Genomic DNA, 14961 nt, shown 5'->3' on the forward strand with positions numbered 1-14961 from the left:
AAGCACTTTCCCTCCGCGGGGACAGCGCGGCGGCAGCGGTGCCTCAGTCACAGCCCCGGCCTCGGCCCCGCCGCTCCCCGCCCGACCTCCCTCCCTATCGGCCGCCCCACGGCCGCCGCCCCGCCGCCGCTGTCCTGCTGCTGCAACGCCGCCGCCTCCTTCTCCTCATGAAACCCGTCGTCGTCTTCGTCCTCGGCGGGCCCGGGGCGGGCAAGGGGACGCAGTGCGCTCGTATCGTGGAGGTGAGGTGCAGGGGGTGTGGACCCCGGCCGCGGGGGCCCTGGGAGTTGTAGGATCCCCCTGTGGGGCCCGGGACCCTATTTGGGGCGGTCGTCTGTGGGTCGTGTTACACAGACAGGGGTGGCGGGACCACTGTCTGCCTTTCGATCTGGTCTCTTGTCGAGTCTCCATCTATTCTTTGCTCCTTCTAGGCGATAAATACAAATAACTGACTCACATCTCCCCTTTAGCAGGTGAAGTGATGGGGCAGCCCTCAGTCTAGCCCCTCGGTTCCCCTTCCACCCCTGTCAGGCCGCCTGGCCCTTTCCCTTCTCCTGCCTTTTCCCTCAGCCCCGCGGGGCCACACACTGCGAGTGGTTCCTGTGCCGGCATCCACCCTGGGGACACCACTGGGGTTTTACATCCACCCCGGGGACACCACTGGGGTTTTACATCCACCCCGGGGACACCGTTGGGGTTTTGCATCCACCCTCGGTGGTCCGGAGCCCGCTCCGGTTGTGCCGGGGCCGCGGGCAGCCCGGCGGCCCGGCAGGATTCGCGGTGCCCGGGAGGCGCTGCCCTGCCGGGCCGGTCCCGCAGCCCAGCCCGAGTGGGAGGCTCCGTACACGTCTGCACGGCCACGTCGGAGCTGGGGCCTGGCAGAGGAGGTGGGTGAGGTGTCTGACAGCCATTGGGATACGTGTGCTTCAGATGGATCAAGGTCCGCGTCCCCCTGAGGCCTGTCCCATAAATGTTACAGCTGGCACAGCAGGCATTGCAGGGTGTTGGCTTTTTTACCCAGTGCCATCTCAGTAAGTTGTGGAAGTAATATGTTAAAAATAGAACAAATTTTTTTTTTTTCTGTGACACAATGTGATAGAGGTCAAAGGAAATCCTGATCCTATAGATTGTTCATCTTGTTCCTTCTTTTTAAAGAGCCTAAGACTGACAGTATAATTTGACTAAACTTGCAAATTTTCAGTTTTCCAAATACATTTTTTCCAGCCTTTTGAGACAACAAATATGTAAGAAAGAACGGTGGATGATACATGCTGTAGTACTGTCCTTTTAAACACCAAAAACCGCAGGGATAATTACAGTGTGTCCAGGTGGATAATTACGGAAGTAGTTAGGGATGAATGCTTCCAAACATGTGCATATGTTGAATTTGAAACAGCTCTTTTATCTTTTTTTCCCCTTTTTTTTTACTGAGCAGTTGCATATACTTTTCTTATTAAAAGCCGTATAGGATCAAAGCTTATGCATACCCTCATTGAAAGATATGGCTAAGAACTGTGGTGATGGCCATGTTCCTGAATTTGCTGGTGGGAAAGAACCCCAAAACTCCTGGAACAGCCACGTTGTGTGTGTCCTCTGTTCTGGGAGTGCTGTTACAGTTTATCCATGCTGCTGCTACATCCTAGACTTCAGACTTGTATAACTAAGTTAAGTGAATTTGGTCCAGACTAAAAAATGCCGTTATGACTTTAGTTCTGAAGGATTTAAACCTCAAATTACAGACTTGCGTTCAAAGCAGCATATTCATTAAATTAAATTGTGGCATGGAAGGTTCACAGTGCTCATAAAGCCTTTTTGGTAAGGTCAAATTCAGCCCCTGGCACGTAGAAAATAAATGAGCTTAAACTATAGGGGAACCTTGTAGACTGTCATTAATGGCTTTCAGCAAACCATCAGTGTGGCCTCGGGGCTGAAGTACCTTGTGTGGCTGCTGGCCCTGTGTTTAGAAGGATAAATGCCTATGGCTGGATAGGCTGATATAATTGGATAAAGACCATTTTATTAGGAGGAGTTCAAATGAGCCATTGCTATTCAAATAGTATTTCCAGCTAGAAAGGAAAAAAAAAGAAAAACCTTGCTTACGCAGTATTTATTTTCTTCTCTAAGCCTGGAAAGGGAAATCCAAATTCGGAATGCAAATTTGCTTTAATTCTGCTAATCCTGTTCACTACATGGAAAGAAGTTTATTGAAGTCAGTGAGCTGACAGTAGAGAGCACTCAGACCTGTTGAATACAAAGAACAACCTTCCTGCTGGCTCAGACACCTCCAGGAGAGTCACTGGCTAAACTGGGAGGCAGAGAGGGTCTGAGGTAGTTTAAAGAACAGTTGGACTGGTGCGGGTGTGCTGGAAAGCTTTAAGAAAAGGGCACATGAGCAGGGAAGTGTGGGTGAAACACAGCAGACGTACTGGAGAGCAGGAGCTTTTCTAAGCACAGATCCTCACCATGGCCCCTGGCAGCCCCCAGAGAGCTCTGCTGCAGGCAAGTGAGCAGCCTGTGTGCAGTCAGTGCTGCCTTTAGGTTGAAAGTGTGTTTTTATTTGTGTTTGAAGCCCTGTTGGCAGTTTGCCACAGAGAAAAGGGGGCTGTAGCTGAGTAATAATAAACCTCATTCATCCTTGTTGTAAATGGATGGAATAATATTAGTTTACATTTGGAATGAATCTGACCCAGTATCTTACTGTAGAGCTTGAAGGTTGTGCTGAACAAAAAGTCAGTATGAGCTATAAATATGTCTTGGTTGCTATTCATACTGGAGATTTGGGACAGAGCACATCACATGTGGAAGAAGTCTCATTTGGCTGAAGTGAGCTCTTGTATGAATTTAGCATCAAACTATTTTTATTAAAAACCAAGGGTGTCTGTGTTTTGTACAGTAAAGGGGATATTATGTACTTAGTACCTGGGAACAATTTCTCAAAGAAGTTTTGTAATTTTTTTGCAGACTTTTGTGCTTTACATTCCCAAAAAAGGGAGATGGGTATCCCATGTTGTAGGTGAAATATGTATTTGTTAAATACTAGTGTAAATCATAACTACTCAATATGTGTGTGCTGGAATCCCTAAACGTGGAGAAGGCACGTGTGCATGCCAAATTTGGACACAAATGGAGAAATGATTTGAGGGAAGACCTAATAACAAGTGGAAATGGGTATTGACACAGTGTAAGAAAGGGAACAGTGGGTGAGTGATTAGGATTCTTTATCTCCACAGATAAGGTTGGATGAGACAGCTGAACCAGACTGGTTTTCTCCGATACGGAGGGAAGACTCGACTCCGGTGTGTTCCACAGACACAGAATTGTCAGGGAAATGCAAATCAGCAGAACTGCTGCTGTTCTGGAGCAGTTCCTCCTATTTAGGGAGGGATGAAGCAGAATTCCCTCTTAAGTTCTTATCCTCTCCCTTGCAGCCCTGCAGATTAACTCCTGAAACCTCCCACAGCTTTGTTAGGTGGAGCTTGCCATCATCTGGGACTGTTGCGTAGCTGTCATGTGAGGCAGAATATTTGAGCTATAGTTGAGTGATGTCATTTGAATGCAGGTTCTTGCAGTAACCTTCATGCTTTCCACAGTGTCTCTTCTGTGACTGTGAGATAATGGAATGTGCTTTATTGCTGACTTCTGAACTTTGAGTATAAAATCACTACGGTAAAGTCAAGGGAAAAAAAATGCTTTCAGCAAATCTGCACAAAATATGCTTTCTTGTGCTTAAATTTTAAATCCTTACAACCTCTGCTTGGGATGTAAAGCTCTTTGGTTGTGGGAAGAATAATAACGAAATCATTTGTCTTTATTCCAAGCAAGATTTGAGTTGTACTTTTTTGTCTGTTTGTTTTGGCAAGGTGATCTGTAGAGCTTTGGGCTATGCAAGGCATTGCTCTCTGTGTACCTAAAATATAATTCACCTCCACCACAGCCCTATCCTGTATGTTTGTGGTTAAATCTAAAATTAATTCCACAAAGTGGGATGCTGAGCCTTCTCAGTTTTATAAGAGCGTAAGTTGATATCCAAATGGAAAAAGCTGTTAAGTTGCTTTGGGATATATGATAAGGAGATTTCCTAGGGTGAAGGAAACAATGCAAAGAAGTATTCATTGTATCAGAAATGCTCCTCTGAAAGTAGCAGAGGATTTAGGTTTTGCTGTCATGTGTTAATTGTCTTCTAGAAGTCTGCTGAGATACAGTGTTAACTTCCTTGAAGTAAAAACAGGGTTTAAATTGTTTGCTTTAAACTCAGCTTCTGAAATCTCTTTAATGAATGTCATGTATTGGTATTCTACTTAGCCTTAAGTTCTCATAGTTGATTTTTAGAATATAAATTTATATTTCTGAACTTTGGAGCTTTTTTAAAAAAACATGGTGAGTGTTTAAATCTACCCCCTGAAGAATTATCCCTGAACATTTCCATTTTGCATAACACTAGGCATTAAACTTTGCACTTTCCTGAACATACTGGGTGCCTTGTATTGTGTCAGTGCTCCTGAAGCACCTGGGGTGCTCTGTTTGCCCCCTCTTCCTTGGAGACACTGTGGGATCTCCACTGTGTGTTTTGGTTTGTTAATCTGGGGTTTTGTTTGGTTTTGTTTCCCAGAGACAATAACATATTTCAAAGTAAGAAAATTTCTTCAATCTTTTAAATTGGAATAAGCAGACAGAAAGTCTATTACTGCATTGTAACCTGTACCCCAAAGATTTAATTTCATGTGCTAGTAGGACAGACAAAAGCTTTCTAGGCTAAAAAAACCCTGAAGGCTGCAGGCTTTGCACAGTTCTGTTTTTATTTTTACTAGTTCTCAAATGGTGTATGTAAGAGATTTTGGTTGTTTATTAAGGTTGCCCAAGATATGACAGGTCAGAACCAGGGCAATAAAAGTTTGTATTTTATTTGTTTAAATCTTAAGCCCTGTGACTTTCATTTTCAAACTAACAATGATAAGCCAAGATAGGAGTCAAGGTCAAAGCAGTAATTTGTGTTTCTCTTGCTCCTTGGCTTCTGCTCTCTTAAGGAAGTCTCAAGCTGTGTGTTTAGTGGGGAGATTTGTTGCAGGACCACCAGGGCTGAATCAGAAATAAAGCCCGTGTCCCTCGGAAGGGGCTGTGAAGGAGTCCCAGCGTCAGCTGCTGCTCACCCCTGATCTCTCCTGACTGCCGACACTGCTGGGCACGCTCCGCCTGCTTCCAGCCCGATGTGACTCACGCGTTTCCATTTCTATGCATCTGTTTGTTGTACTTACTGAAAACAAAGCCTGTTCTGTCTGCAGAGTGAAAGTTGCAAATCGGCTGGCAGAAGGAAGCTGGAAGGGCTGGAGGACAGGGCAGGGAAGGGCAGCCCGGAGAGGCTGCAATCTCGGGCTGGAATTTGGAGATGTGGAGCTCACAGCTTGTGTGACCCAGTTTGTCCTGCTGTGACTGACCAGGCAGAGGCAGACAGCAAGTGCTGTTCTGATCTGCTCTGCTCTATCCACTGCTGCTCTGATGGGATTGATTGAAACTTGAGCTCACCTTTCCATTTCACTGGAATTTTTAAAAATTATTTTTATGTTTTATTTTTTTAAAGCAAAATGGGAGAATGTCTTGAGTGGTGTTGAAGGCGGCACTTTTTCATTCACAGTTGATTTTTGTAAGTAATATTTGGAGACCCATACTTCAAAAAATTAATTTTGAAAACAATGAGAACTTGTGTAATAAATAGATGTGATGCTCACGCTACTCTTGCCAGTTTTAGTCAAGGTGTTTAGGGCACAAAATTTTCTTTTATTTTAGATGAGAGAAACCATCAGCAAGTGTCCTGAATTGGAGCAAATCATCGCAGCACCAAGAGCTTGCACTTCTTGTGTAGTAATGAGAACTTGTGTAATAGTAACTTACCAATTTAATCTTTTTTTCTTCTTCTAGATCACACCAGTCTGACAGCATAGCAGAAAGCATTATCTCTAAAATACATTTTAGAATAGTTAATTCTGTATTTTCCTTTTTCTTCTGTGTAATACCAAAATCTCTCCAGATTTTAAGTGCTTGGCATCCTAGTATTTGGAAATTGTTTTTTGACCTCTTTTTTTTTTTTTCAAGTCATCCTTTCAGTCTGACATTATGTGCCTAGTAAGAGCTTGGGAAACTGCTTTTTCATTATTTGGCAGCCACAGTCCTGCCCCCTGTTTGATTGCAGAAGAGAGTGCAGGAGTGGCAATAAGTCGCATTCTGGGGATTGCATCGGGATGTGCTTGGCACTGCTGGAAGTCCTGCTGCCACAAGGCAGAGCTTGTCCAGACCTGAGTGTTTGACCCATGTTTTGTGCTGTTACATCACAGTCTCTTCTGCAAGCCCTTGGCACTGCAATGATTTGCTGCAGCTCAGGACGCTTGCTGAGGGTTTCTATGACCTAAAATGAAAGAAAACTTTGTGCCCTGAACATCTTGATTAAAGCTGGCAAGGGTAGCAGGAGCTCCACATCTCTGCAGCAGCAGCCAAGCCATTCTCCCCCCTTGTTTGCATTGTTTAAACCCATGTGTTTTCTTTGGCTCTTGGCTCAGCACAGTTCACAAATAGATGTTTTGCCCCTGAAGGAGAGGTTTGTTTTTCTTACAGCCTGGTTAAGCCATTCTGAGGGTTAGTCTTGAATATAATTTATTATTATCTCAAACAAGTCTATTTGTACAAAAGCACTTTTAAACACTTCTGTCTTTGCTTTCCAGTTCAGCTGTTAAAAACTACTTTAGTTTGCTCTTGCAAAAGATGGAGAATTCAGAAAAAATTCTGACTCAATTTTGTTCTCATGCATGAAAAGGAAAATGCCAAGGAAAATTAAATGGTTTGGTAATCCTCTAAAACCTAAGGGATTATATTTTCCTCCTGTTTTCTTCTTTGTAGAAACCTGATGTTAAAAAAATCATCATTCTATAACTTTAGCAAGAAGAACTGCATGTTAATTTAGCATTCAGCAGAGTAATGTTTCTTGCTTATAAGGAACAATTTATTCTGGTTTATGGCTTCTGTAGGTTATAAATATTTAGATTTGCAATTAGTTAGGCATATCCAAATGCAATGTACAATAAAGCAAGAGTACAGTGAGCTTACAGAGGATGTCTGTGAAGCTTTTCCTTCACACTTACTTACAGCAAAATCTTGCTTCTGTTTTTTGCCAACTGGGTACAGTTTTGGAGATTTAAGTAATTATATCCCTTCTTAAATTATGACTATGGCAGAACTAACTTTCCATGCTTTTGTGGGTGAAATTGGAAAGCAACTGAAATGTTTTAAAGTCACTTAGTGGGTTGTGTAATATTTCTGTTGTACTTAGTTCAGTAGCCAAGTTTTTAAATCCAAAGTTCACAGCCTCTCCAAGTGTGTAGTCACATTTTTATGCCTCTCAGACACCTTGTTTGAAATTTGCTTTGGATGTTGCTGCAGCCAAACTGATAACCCTGAAGTTTTTTGCTGCTGCTTTTGTTTTGTGTAAAAACTTCCAGATGAGAATGTATGTGTGTGCTGTTTTGGATGTAGAACTAGCTTGGGTAATACCAAGGAGATGTATTTATTGCCTGTTTTGATGGACTTATATTTGGTCAAGGAGCATAGTGCACTTTGTTAGTTTTTTTGCAGTGTTAAACGAGCTGAGAAAATGATTATTTATAACCACGCATTTCTCTTTGGTAGGAATGTATTTGTTTGCTTGCACTAGGTATCTATTTACAATGATAAATGCCTGAGAAATTCATGTCTAATAAATACTTCCATCAGTATTTTTCATAAGTGACAATTTCAGCTGTAGTTTGAGGTGAAGGAGCAATGATGTGTGCTGTTTTCCTGCACGCTGCTATCATATTGATGGATCTGAATCTGACCTCTCTGTTTCCTCTGTGTGGTGTGGCAGAGGGTGGAACCAGTGTAGCTACTGACTCTCATCTACCACGTCATCCTCAGGAGAAGTCACTGCTTTTCCCCAAGGGCTGCTCTCCGTGGTCATCCCAGGGAAGGAGGTCGCAGGGGCAGGGGGACAGCTGCTGTTTGTGCAGCTGCTGTGTTATAGGTAATTTCACCATGCTAGGGGAGGAAGCTGATGCTAGAACCACAACATGAACATAGAGATTTCTGATTTAGCCTGTACTTGGGACATTCCTCCAGCTCCAAAAGACCTGCAGTCACCCTATGTGTTTTCTTTCAGTAGGTAATTTAACAAAATTCTTGTCTTGTCTTGTTTCTAAACATAACAAAATTGCTCTTGAAAATGGTATACAGAAATACCTGACCCAAGCCCTGTTGAGCATTTTACCCAAGGATGCCCAGTTCTGGGGCCCTCACCTCAAAAAGACATTGGGGTGCTGGAGTGTGTCCAGAGAAGGGTAATGGAGCTGGTGAAGGGTTGGAGAGTGAGTCCTATGAGCAGCAGCTGAGGGAGCTGGGGGTTTTAGCCTGCAGAAAAGGAGGCTTGGGGGAAACCCTGTCATTCACAACTCCCTGAAAGGAATTTGTATTAAGAGTCAGCCTCTTCTCCCAGGCAGCCAGCAACAGGACAAGAGGACAAGAGCAAGGGAGGTTCAGGTTGGACATCTGGAAGAATTTCCTCACTGATATGGTTGTCAGACACTGGAACAGGGAGGTGGTGGAGTCACCATTCATGGAAACAGTCAAAAAATTACTGCATGTAGAACTTAAAGCTTTGGTGTGGTTGTCACTGTGGTGTTTGATCAAAGCCTGGACTTGATGATCTTGGAGGTCTTTTCCATCCTTAATGACTCTGATTGTTACTGTGTGTGTTGTGTGCAGAGTGTGCTCTACTATCAGATTGCACACTGAAGATGGAACAGATCTGTCACTAGCAAGATGCTGTTCACTGGGTTGTTCTGCTGCAAAGCAAGGATAAACAGGGCTGGCAGTGCTGGCTGGTGTTGGGTTTGCACAAATGCTCTGTCTGAAGGGAGCCTGTGTTTGCTTTGCTGTTGCAGAAATACGGCTACACTCACCTTTCTGCCGGTGACCTGCTCCGGGACGAGCGGAAAAGGCCGGGCTCCCAGTATGGAGAACTCATTGAGAACTACATTAAAGAGGGGGAGATTGTGCCAGTTGAAATAACAATCAGCTTGCTGAAGAGGGTAAGGAAAAGGCTATTTCCTTGCAGGGTCACTCCTGCAGAGTAAGCAACAAAGCAGTGGCTGTGTTCTGGCAGAACTGCTTTTCCTCCAGTGTGAGCAGTATGAATGGGCAGACACGGAGCTGCTTCTCTCAGCAATCACTTGTGTTTCTTTCTGACTGCTGGAGAGCTGATGACCTCTCTGGGGATCTGTGAAAATGGGTTATTTTTATTTTTCCTTTATTTGTTAGTAGCTCTAGGAAAAGCAGTGAACCTGTATTTCTTATTTCCCTGCACTAGCTTTTGCACCTCTTGGTCCATTCAGTCATATTTGATTGGAGGTCAGAGGCCTTAAAGACACTAAGATTTGTAAGTTTTGTCAAAATAGATAGTCAGGTGAAAGAGGAGAACACCTACTGATGTTCTTGTGAAAGGAGAAGCTCCACCCTCTATTGGATGTTTCTCCATGAAAACAATGGGAGTATCTACTTTAAGTCAAAAAAAGGCTGCTGTTCATGGCACTAAATTTTTCTGGAGCTTTTCCCTTCAAATTAACTTTAGATCAGGGATATTCTGATGTCTTATTGTGTAAAGACACTTCCCAGTATCTTGTAAAAAATAAGCTTTAAAGCTGGGATTTATTACGAGATTTGTTTGTTATGAGATTTTTGAGCTTTGTGAAAGAATTGATTCAATTTGAACAATAGTTGTGTTGGTGCATCAGTGAATTAACCAGTATGCATTGAAAGTGAAACAAAAAGCACATTTTGTAAATCTGCAATAATCCTAAAATGAATGCTTCTCAACTTACCATGTCAACATCTTGGGGGTAAATTAATAAGTAGATAAATCAGCATATGTGCAGGAGATTGTGAATTGAATTATCTTTTATCAGGCCATGGATCAAACAATGGCTGCCAATTCTCAGAAGAACAAGTTTTTGATTGATGGATTTCCCAGGAATGAAGATAATCTTCAAGGCTGGAATAAGACTATGGATGGAAAAGCGGATGTCTCCTTTGTTCTCTTTTTTGATTGTGACAATGAGGTAATGAAGTGTGTAATTCTGTAACTTCCTTTCTTGCAATATTGTGGGAATCATTCAAGAAGAACAATTAAACTCTGACAGGGAGAATGGACTAATGTAAGAGTAGAAGGAAAACTTGGCCTGGGTGTTTGAAGGATTTTTTGGCAACTTGTTTTAGCCGATGAAAAGCTGCCTGTTTATTGAAATAGACAGCTAATGACAATTGGTATAATCATATGGGAATAAATTATATTGGGGAAGTACTCCAGGCAATTCCATTCTTAAAGAAAATTTATCAAAACTTTAAATACATTTTACAAAATTATTTGGTTACTTTTCAGAAAATATTACTCTATATACTCTTAGTAATTTGTTGTTTAGTCCAAAATTACCTTGGTGCAATGTCTGCTTTAATTCTGAAGTGCAGCAGCAATCTTTATTTTCATACTTATGAGCTGTGCTATGGGATAGTCAGTAATCAACATTTTATTCAGCAAGTCATTAAATTACAAGGGCATTTTGGCAGTGATGCATTGCATTCATTTAACAAGTGCCGTGGTGTGCTGTCTTCTTAATTTGTCAGTGCCCTTGAACATAAAAACTGATATGAGTATCCCAGCACCTTAAGCTGACTTTTTTCCTGTTACCCCTTTGCCCAGCTTCCTGAGATTTTGGTGGTTTTTTTTTTTTTTTTTGGTTTTTGTTTTTTTTTTTAACTTATTTGCAATCATTTTGTAATCGTAAAGAGCACATGAGGGATTACGATTTTTCTGTTAAAACTTTAAATAAGACTAAATTAATTTTTTTACTTGCTGGGGCATTAATTTTGTGATTCTAATTTTTTACTAGATCTAAAAATACACAATGCCTAAATAATCTTTACTATGATTGTACTGTGGAGGGAAAATAATTTTTAACCGTTGTCCTCTTGCATGAGTAGGATAAAAGTACTCATGGAGTGCACATGTGTCAGCTTTGCTTATTTAGCTAAAGGTTTAAAAAACTTAATTCATTGGGACATTTCTAGCTATGGTTAGTTCTTTATTTTTTACTTAGATTTTGAAGTCTTCATTATAGCAGTGTCAGGTAAGAACATTTTAACTGACAGTAACTTATTATTGTCAGTTTGCCTTACAAAATTCTTGAGAGAACATACAGTGACTTTCCTTTAGTGCAGACATATATGAATAGTCCCATTTGACATGCTGCTTTTCAGAAAGCTTGAACACATCCTTGAAAATCAGTTAATTTTCTTTTTTTATGTCTCAGGCTGGGGATTCAGTCAAATCACAGAACTTGATGCTGCTTTTACTTCCTCTGACCCCAATCTCATTTTCATAAACTGGATTTTGGATCATCCTTCTCTAGAAGACACTTCCTATGTGACTTCTGGTTACATCCACCAGTTCTGGGCTGTATTTTGTGTGCCAGGCCAGTTTAGATTTGCAGGACATTTGTTAGTTCCTGCTCTCAGGATGGCAGCTGGTGCTCCTGGCTGCAGTCATGCTTGTGGTGTTTTTTTGTAGATCTGTATCGGCCGCTGTCTCGAGAGAGGCAAGAGCAGCGGTAGGAGCGACGATAACCGGGAGAGCCTGGAGAAGAGGTACAGTCCTAAAAGCTTTTCTGGTCCCTGCTCTTGACCCTTTTCTTTGTAATGTGGTTTTATTCTCCCTGTGCTTTCTCTTAGAATTCATACATATCTGCAGTCTACCAAGCCTATCATAGATTTGTATGAGAGAATGGGAAAAGTCAGAAAAGTGGATGCCTCCAAATCTGTTGATGAAGTAAGTATATATATGCCAAAATATGGGGATGACAGGGTGGCAGGGTGCATATTTCTGGCATTCTTCTGACATGTGTGTGTGAGATTAGCCTGCTCATTAAGCACTGATGTTATTACTCAGGGATGTTGTGGAGCTCTTGATTTGACTCTTGAAGGACCAAGTAAGATGTGAATAACTTGAGGAAATTGATCTATTCTGCTTGAGTGTGAATTGGCCTAACACATTTCCGGTGTTTCTGTGTTTAACAGGGTCTTGCCTTTTACATTTTCATGAGCTTTTGCTCTTCTCAAGTAGTGTTGCTCTTCTGTCTGCTTCCCAAAATTGATGCTAGTCTCACTATTAAAAAATTACTAATGAATGTTCTAAAAAACCCCTATATATTTTTTAAAGTACTGTCAAATACTGTTTAAGTTGGTTTAACTTGGAGTAACTGTTAGATGAATGCTTCATAAAATTCTTCTTTATCTTTTTAGGTTTTTGAAAATGTTGTACAAATTTTCGACAAAGAAGGCTAATTCCCAGCTTGAAACTCCATTTCAACTTGTGCTTGAATCTTGCTTGAATAGCTGCTACTGCAGTCCACTCTTTGTAATTATTTTAAAAGATTTTTTATTTTTTTTCACATATCTAATGATGATTGGTAAAACAGTTGATTAGAAATGGATCTGTTTTTTAAATAGGAAATCATTTCTTGTGGCTATAGTATACAAGTTTCAGGGTTCTCCATTAGTGCAAGTTCAGTTACTCACATGGCAGAAACACAGTTAATACATCTTTCTGAACAAACTGTTTATTCTGTCACAGTTCTGTGCCTGTCGTGGGCAGTCCTTCTTCTTCCTTATTGCTTCCCTTATATAAAAAGAAAGTACACCTACTTTCTTTTTAAAGATCAACTGAACAGCAGCATTAATCAATGAAGGACCCATAAACCTTGGGTTTTTTGGATTCTTGGACCAAATTTAGCAGGTTTTTTTTTAAGTATAATTTTGCCCCAAATTCCCTTATATCCCCAGACCTGAATTCTCTAAGTCAAGCTACAGTTAGTGTGAGAATCTGTTTTAGCAGTTGTCAAAAAACGATGAAATATGCTTTTCAGGAACAGACATACAAAGTACTTTATGAAAAGTGGTGCTTCCTTATGACTCTGGATGTAAACTGTCTTGCAGGTTTTTGGATGACATGACCCTGGATTTTTCCTTGTTTTAATTTGCAAAAGGTTAAGAAAGTCAGTTTAACATTTCAATACTCATTTATCTTAAATGATAGTTATGTTCTTAACTACAGCATAGTCTTCACAAGATGGCAAAGTTCTTTAAAAGTATACAGTAGGCAAAATCTGACAGTTCTGTCTTTTGTAACAAGTGGAAGGGTTCTTCTTTATTATTATTGAAATACTGTGTTACCAAATGCTTTAAGGTTTGTTACCTGAGGAAATATTTTTATGGTTAAACTAGTGAATATGTTTCCCTAAAAATGTGTAATTTTAATAGCTGTTTGTTTGAGAAGTTTGTAAGTTATTGCACTTTTGTTACAATGTGGTCAGCTGAGGGGAAGATAATTGCTGAAAAAAAGTTTAATTCCCTGAAACAGAGTCCTGCTTCCCCATGTTCTCTTGAATAATCCAAGTGCAGTCAGCAGGAGGAGCTGGGGTGAGCAGGGAACTGGTTGAAACAACCTGGTGGAAGCGTTTGCACAGATGTGGTGCAATTTTGTCTTTTGTTTAAGCTTTCCTGTCCCCTATATAGTATGCATAGGTCTGGAGGGGCCCAACCATGCATTCCTTTTGTGCCCTAAGCTTCCACTGATGGCATGAAGATGAGAGTGTTAACTGATTTTAGTGCTAGAGTGGTTGTTCCTACATTAACTGACACTCTAATTGCTTTGTGACATGCTAATTACACAGAATTGCAATTTGGAAATCTCGATGCTCAGCTTTTCTTTAGCCATTACTTTCTCTATTTAGGAGAAGGTTTAAATTAAGCTTAGTTTTTAATTAGAATCAGATGTATTGGTCCTCATCTTGCAGTCAGATTTGTATTTTCAGGAATTCTCACCTCGCTGAGGTTGTTGAGGCTCCTGGACTGGGCAAGAGATGGGTGCAGAACCAAGGGTAAACTGCAGTAGCTTTTCCAGTCTGGTAGGAGTTCAGGCAATGGAATGGCCACAAATAGCTGTTTACTACTGCTGAATATATGGACCATGACTGCTTTTGTGAGTGTGGGGGGCCAATGCTCCCACTTTATGAATTTCTTGTTTAAAAAAATAAAAGAAGAAAACCTGTTAGTGTGGGAGGCCAGTGCTCTCACTTTATGAATTTCTCATTAAAAAAAATAAAAGAAGAAAACCTGGAATTTAACTCTTCCTGTATAAGTATACTGACATGGATAAGATCCAGCAAAACTGCACGTTTTAATATGAAGGTTAGAATCAGGGTTTTTCAAATACTTCCAACTGGGTTCTTTAATCCAATTAGAGAGATTTCATTAACTCTTGCTTCTAAGTTACTGCTTTTTACAAGTTCTGTTCAGAATTTTCTCTCATCATACACTTTTCTGTGTATTTAAGTGCTGAAACAAAAAGACCCCAACCTCTGAAGCAAGTTTTAGAAAAACTCCCAACAATGTTTTGAATTGAATTTGGAGTGGATTGTAATCTGTCTGTGCAAGGACTAGATTTTTTTGTCATTTTATTTATTGAAGATGCCATTAAATGTGTTACCACTTCTTTCAAGATGGACTTACGATTGAAATAAAAATTAAAGGCAATATGTGAATGTGTTTGTCCATTTAGCAGCAAAACTGTATAAAGAATTTGAGGAGATCCAATAAACTTTGTTCTGTGGCTTAATGAGTGCTTGCCTTACAGTTATCTGTCACAAGGGATATTTTTCAAGTATATCCATCTATATAAAGTAAGTATGTATTAGAGTTAAATACTTCACGTGGCTACATGCACAGGTATGTGTATAAAAGTTCAGTTTTCACCATCAAAACTGAAGTCCTGAAGATCCTTTTAGGCACAGGAGAAGATCAAACCTTTGCCTGTGGCATTGATACCTTTTCTTG

At 40.8% G+C, this 14961-nt stretch overlaps 1 protein-coding gene across 1 annotated transcript; it reads left to right on the forward strand.

Moving 5' to 3' along the window:
- Positions 1 to 46: 46 nt before the first annotated feature.
- On the forward strand, positions 47 to 14743 carry CMPK1 (cytidine/uridine monophosphate kinase 1). The gene is made up of 6 exons (XM_058030022.1): positions 47 to 242; positions 8961 to 9107; positions 9981 to 10133; positions 11639 to 11715; positions 11800 to 11896; positions 12370 to 14743. The coding sequence occupies exons 1-6, from the start codon at positions 168 to 170 to the stop codon at positions 12409 to 12411; spliced, it is 591 nt and encodes a 196-aa protein (XP_057886005.1). The 5' UTR covers positions 47 to 167; the 3' UTR covers positions 12412 to 14743.
- The last annotated feature ends 218 nt before the right edge of the window (positions 14744 to 14961 follow it).

The sequence above is a fragment of the Melospiza georgiana genome, chromosome 9, assembly GCF_028018845.1.
Source record: "Melospiza georgiana isolate bMelGeo1 chromosome 9, bMelGeo1.pri, whole genome shotgun sequence".
Lineage (NCBI taxonomy): Eukaryota > Metazoa > Chordata > Aves > Passeriformes > Passerellidae > Melospiza > Melospiza georgiana.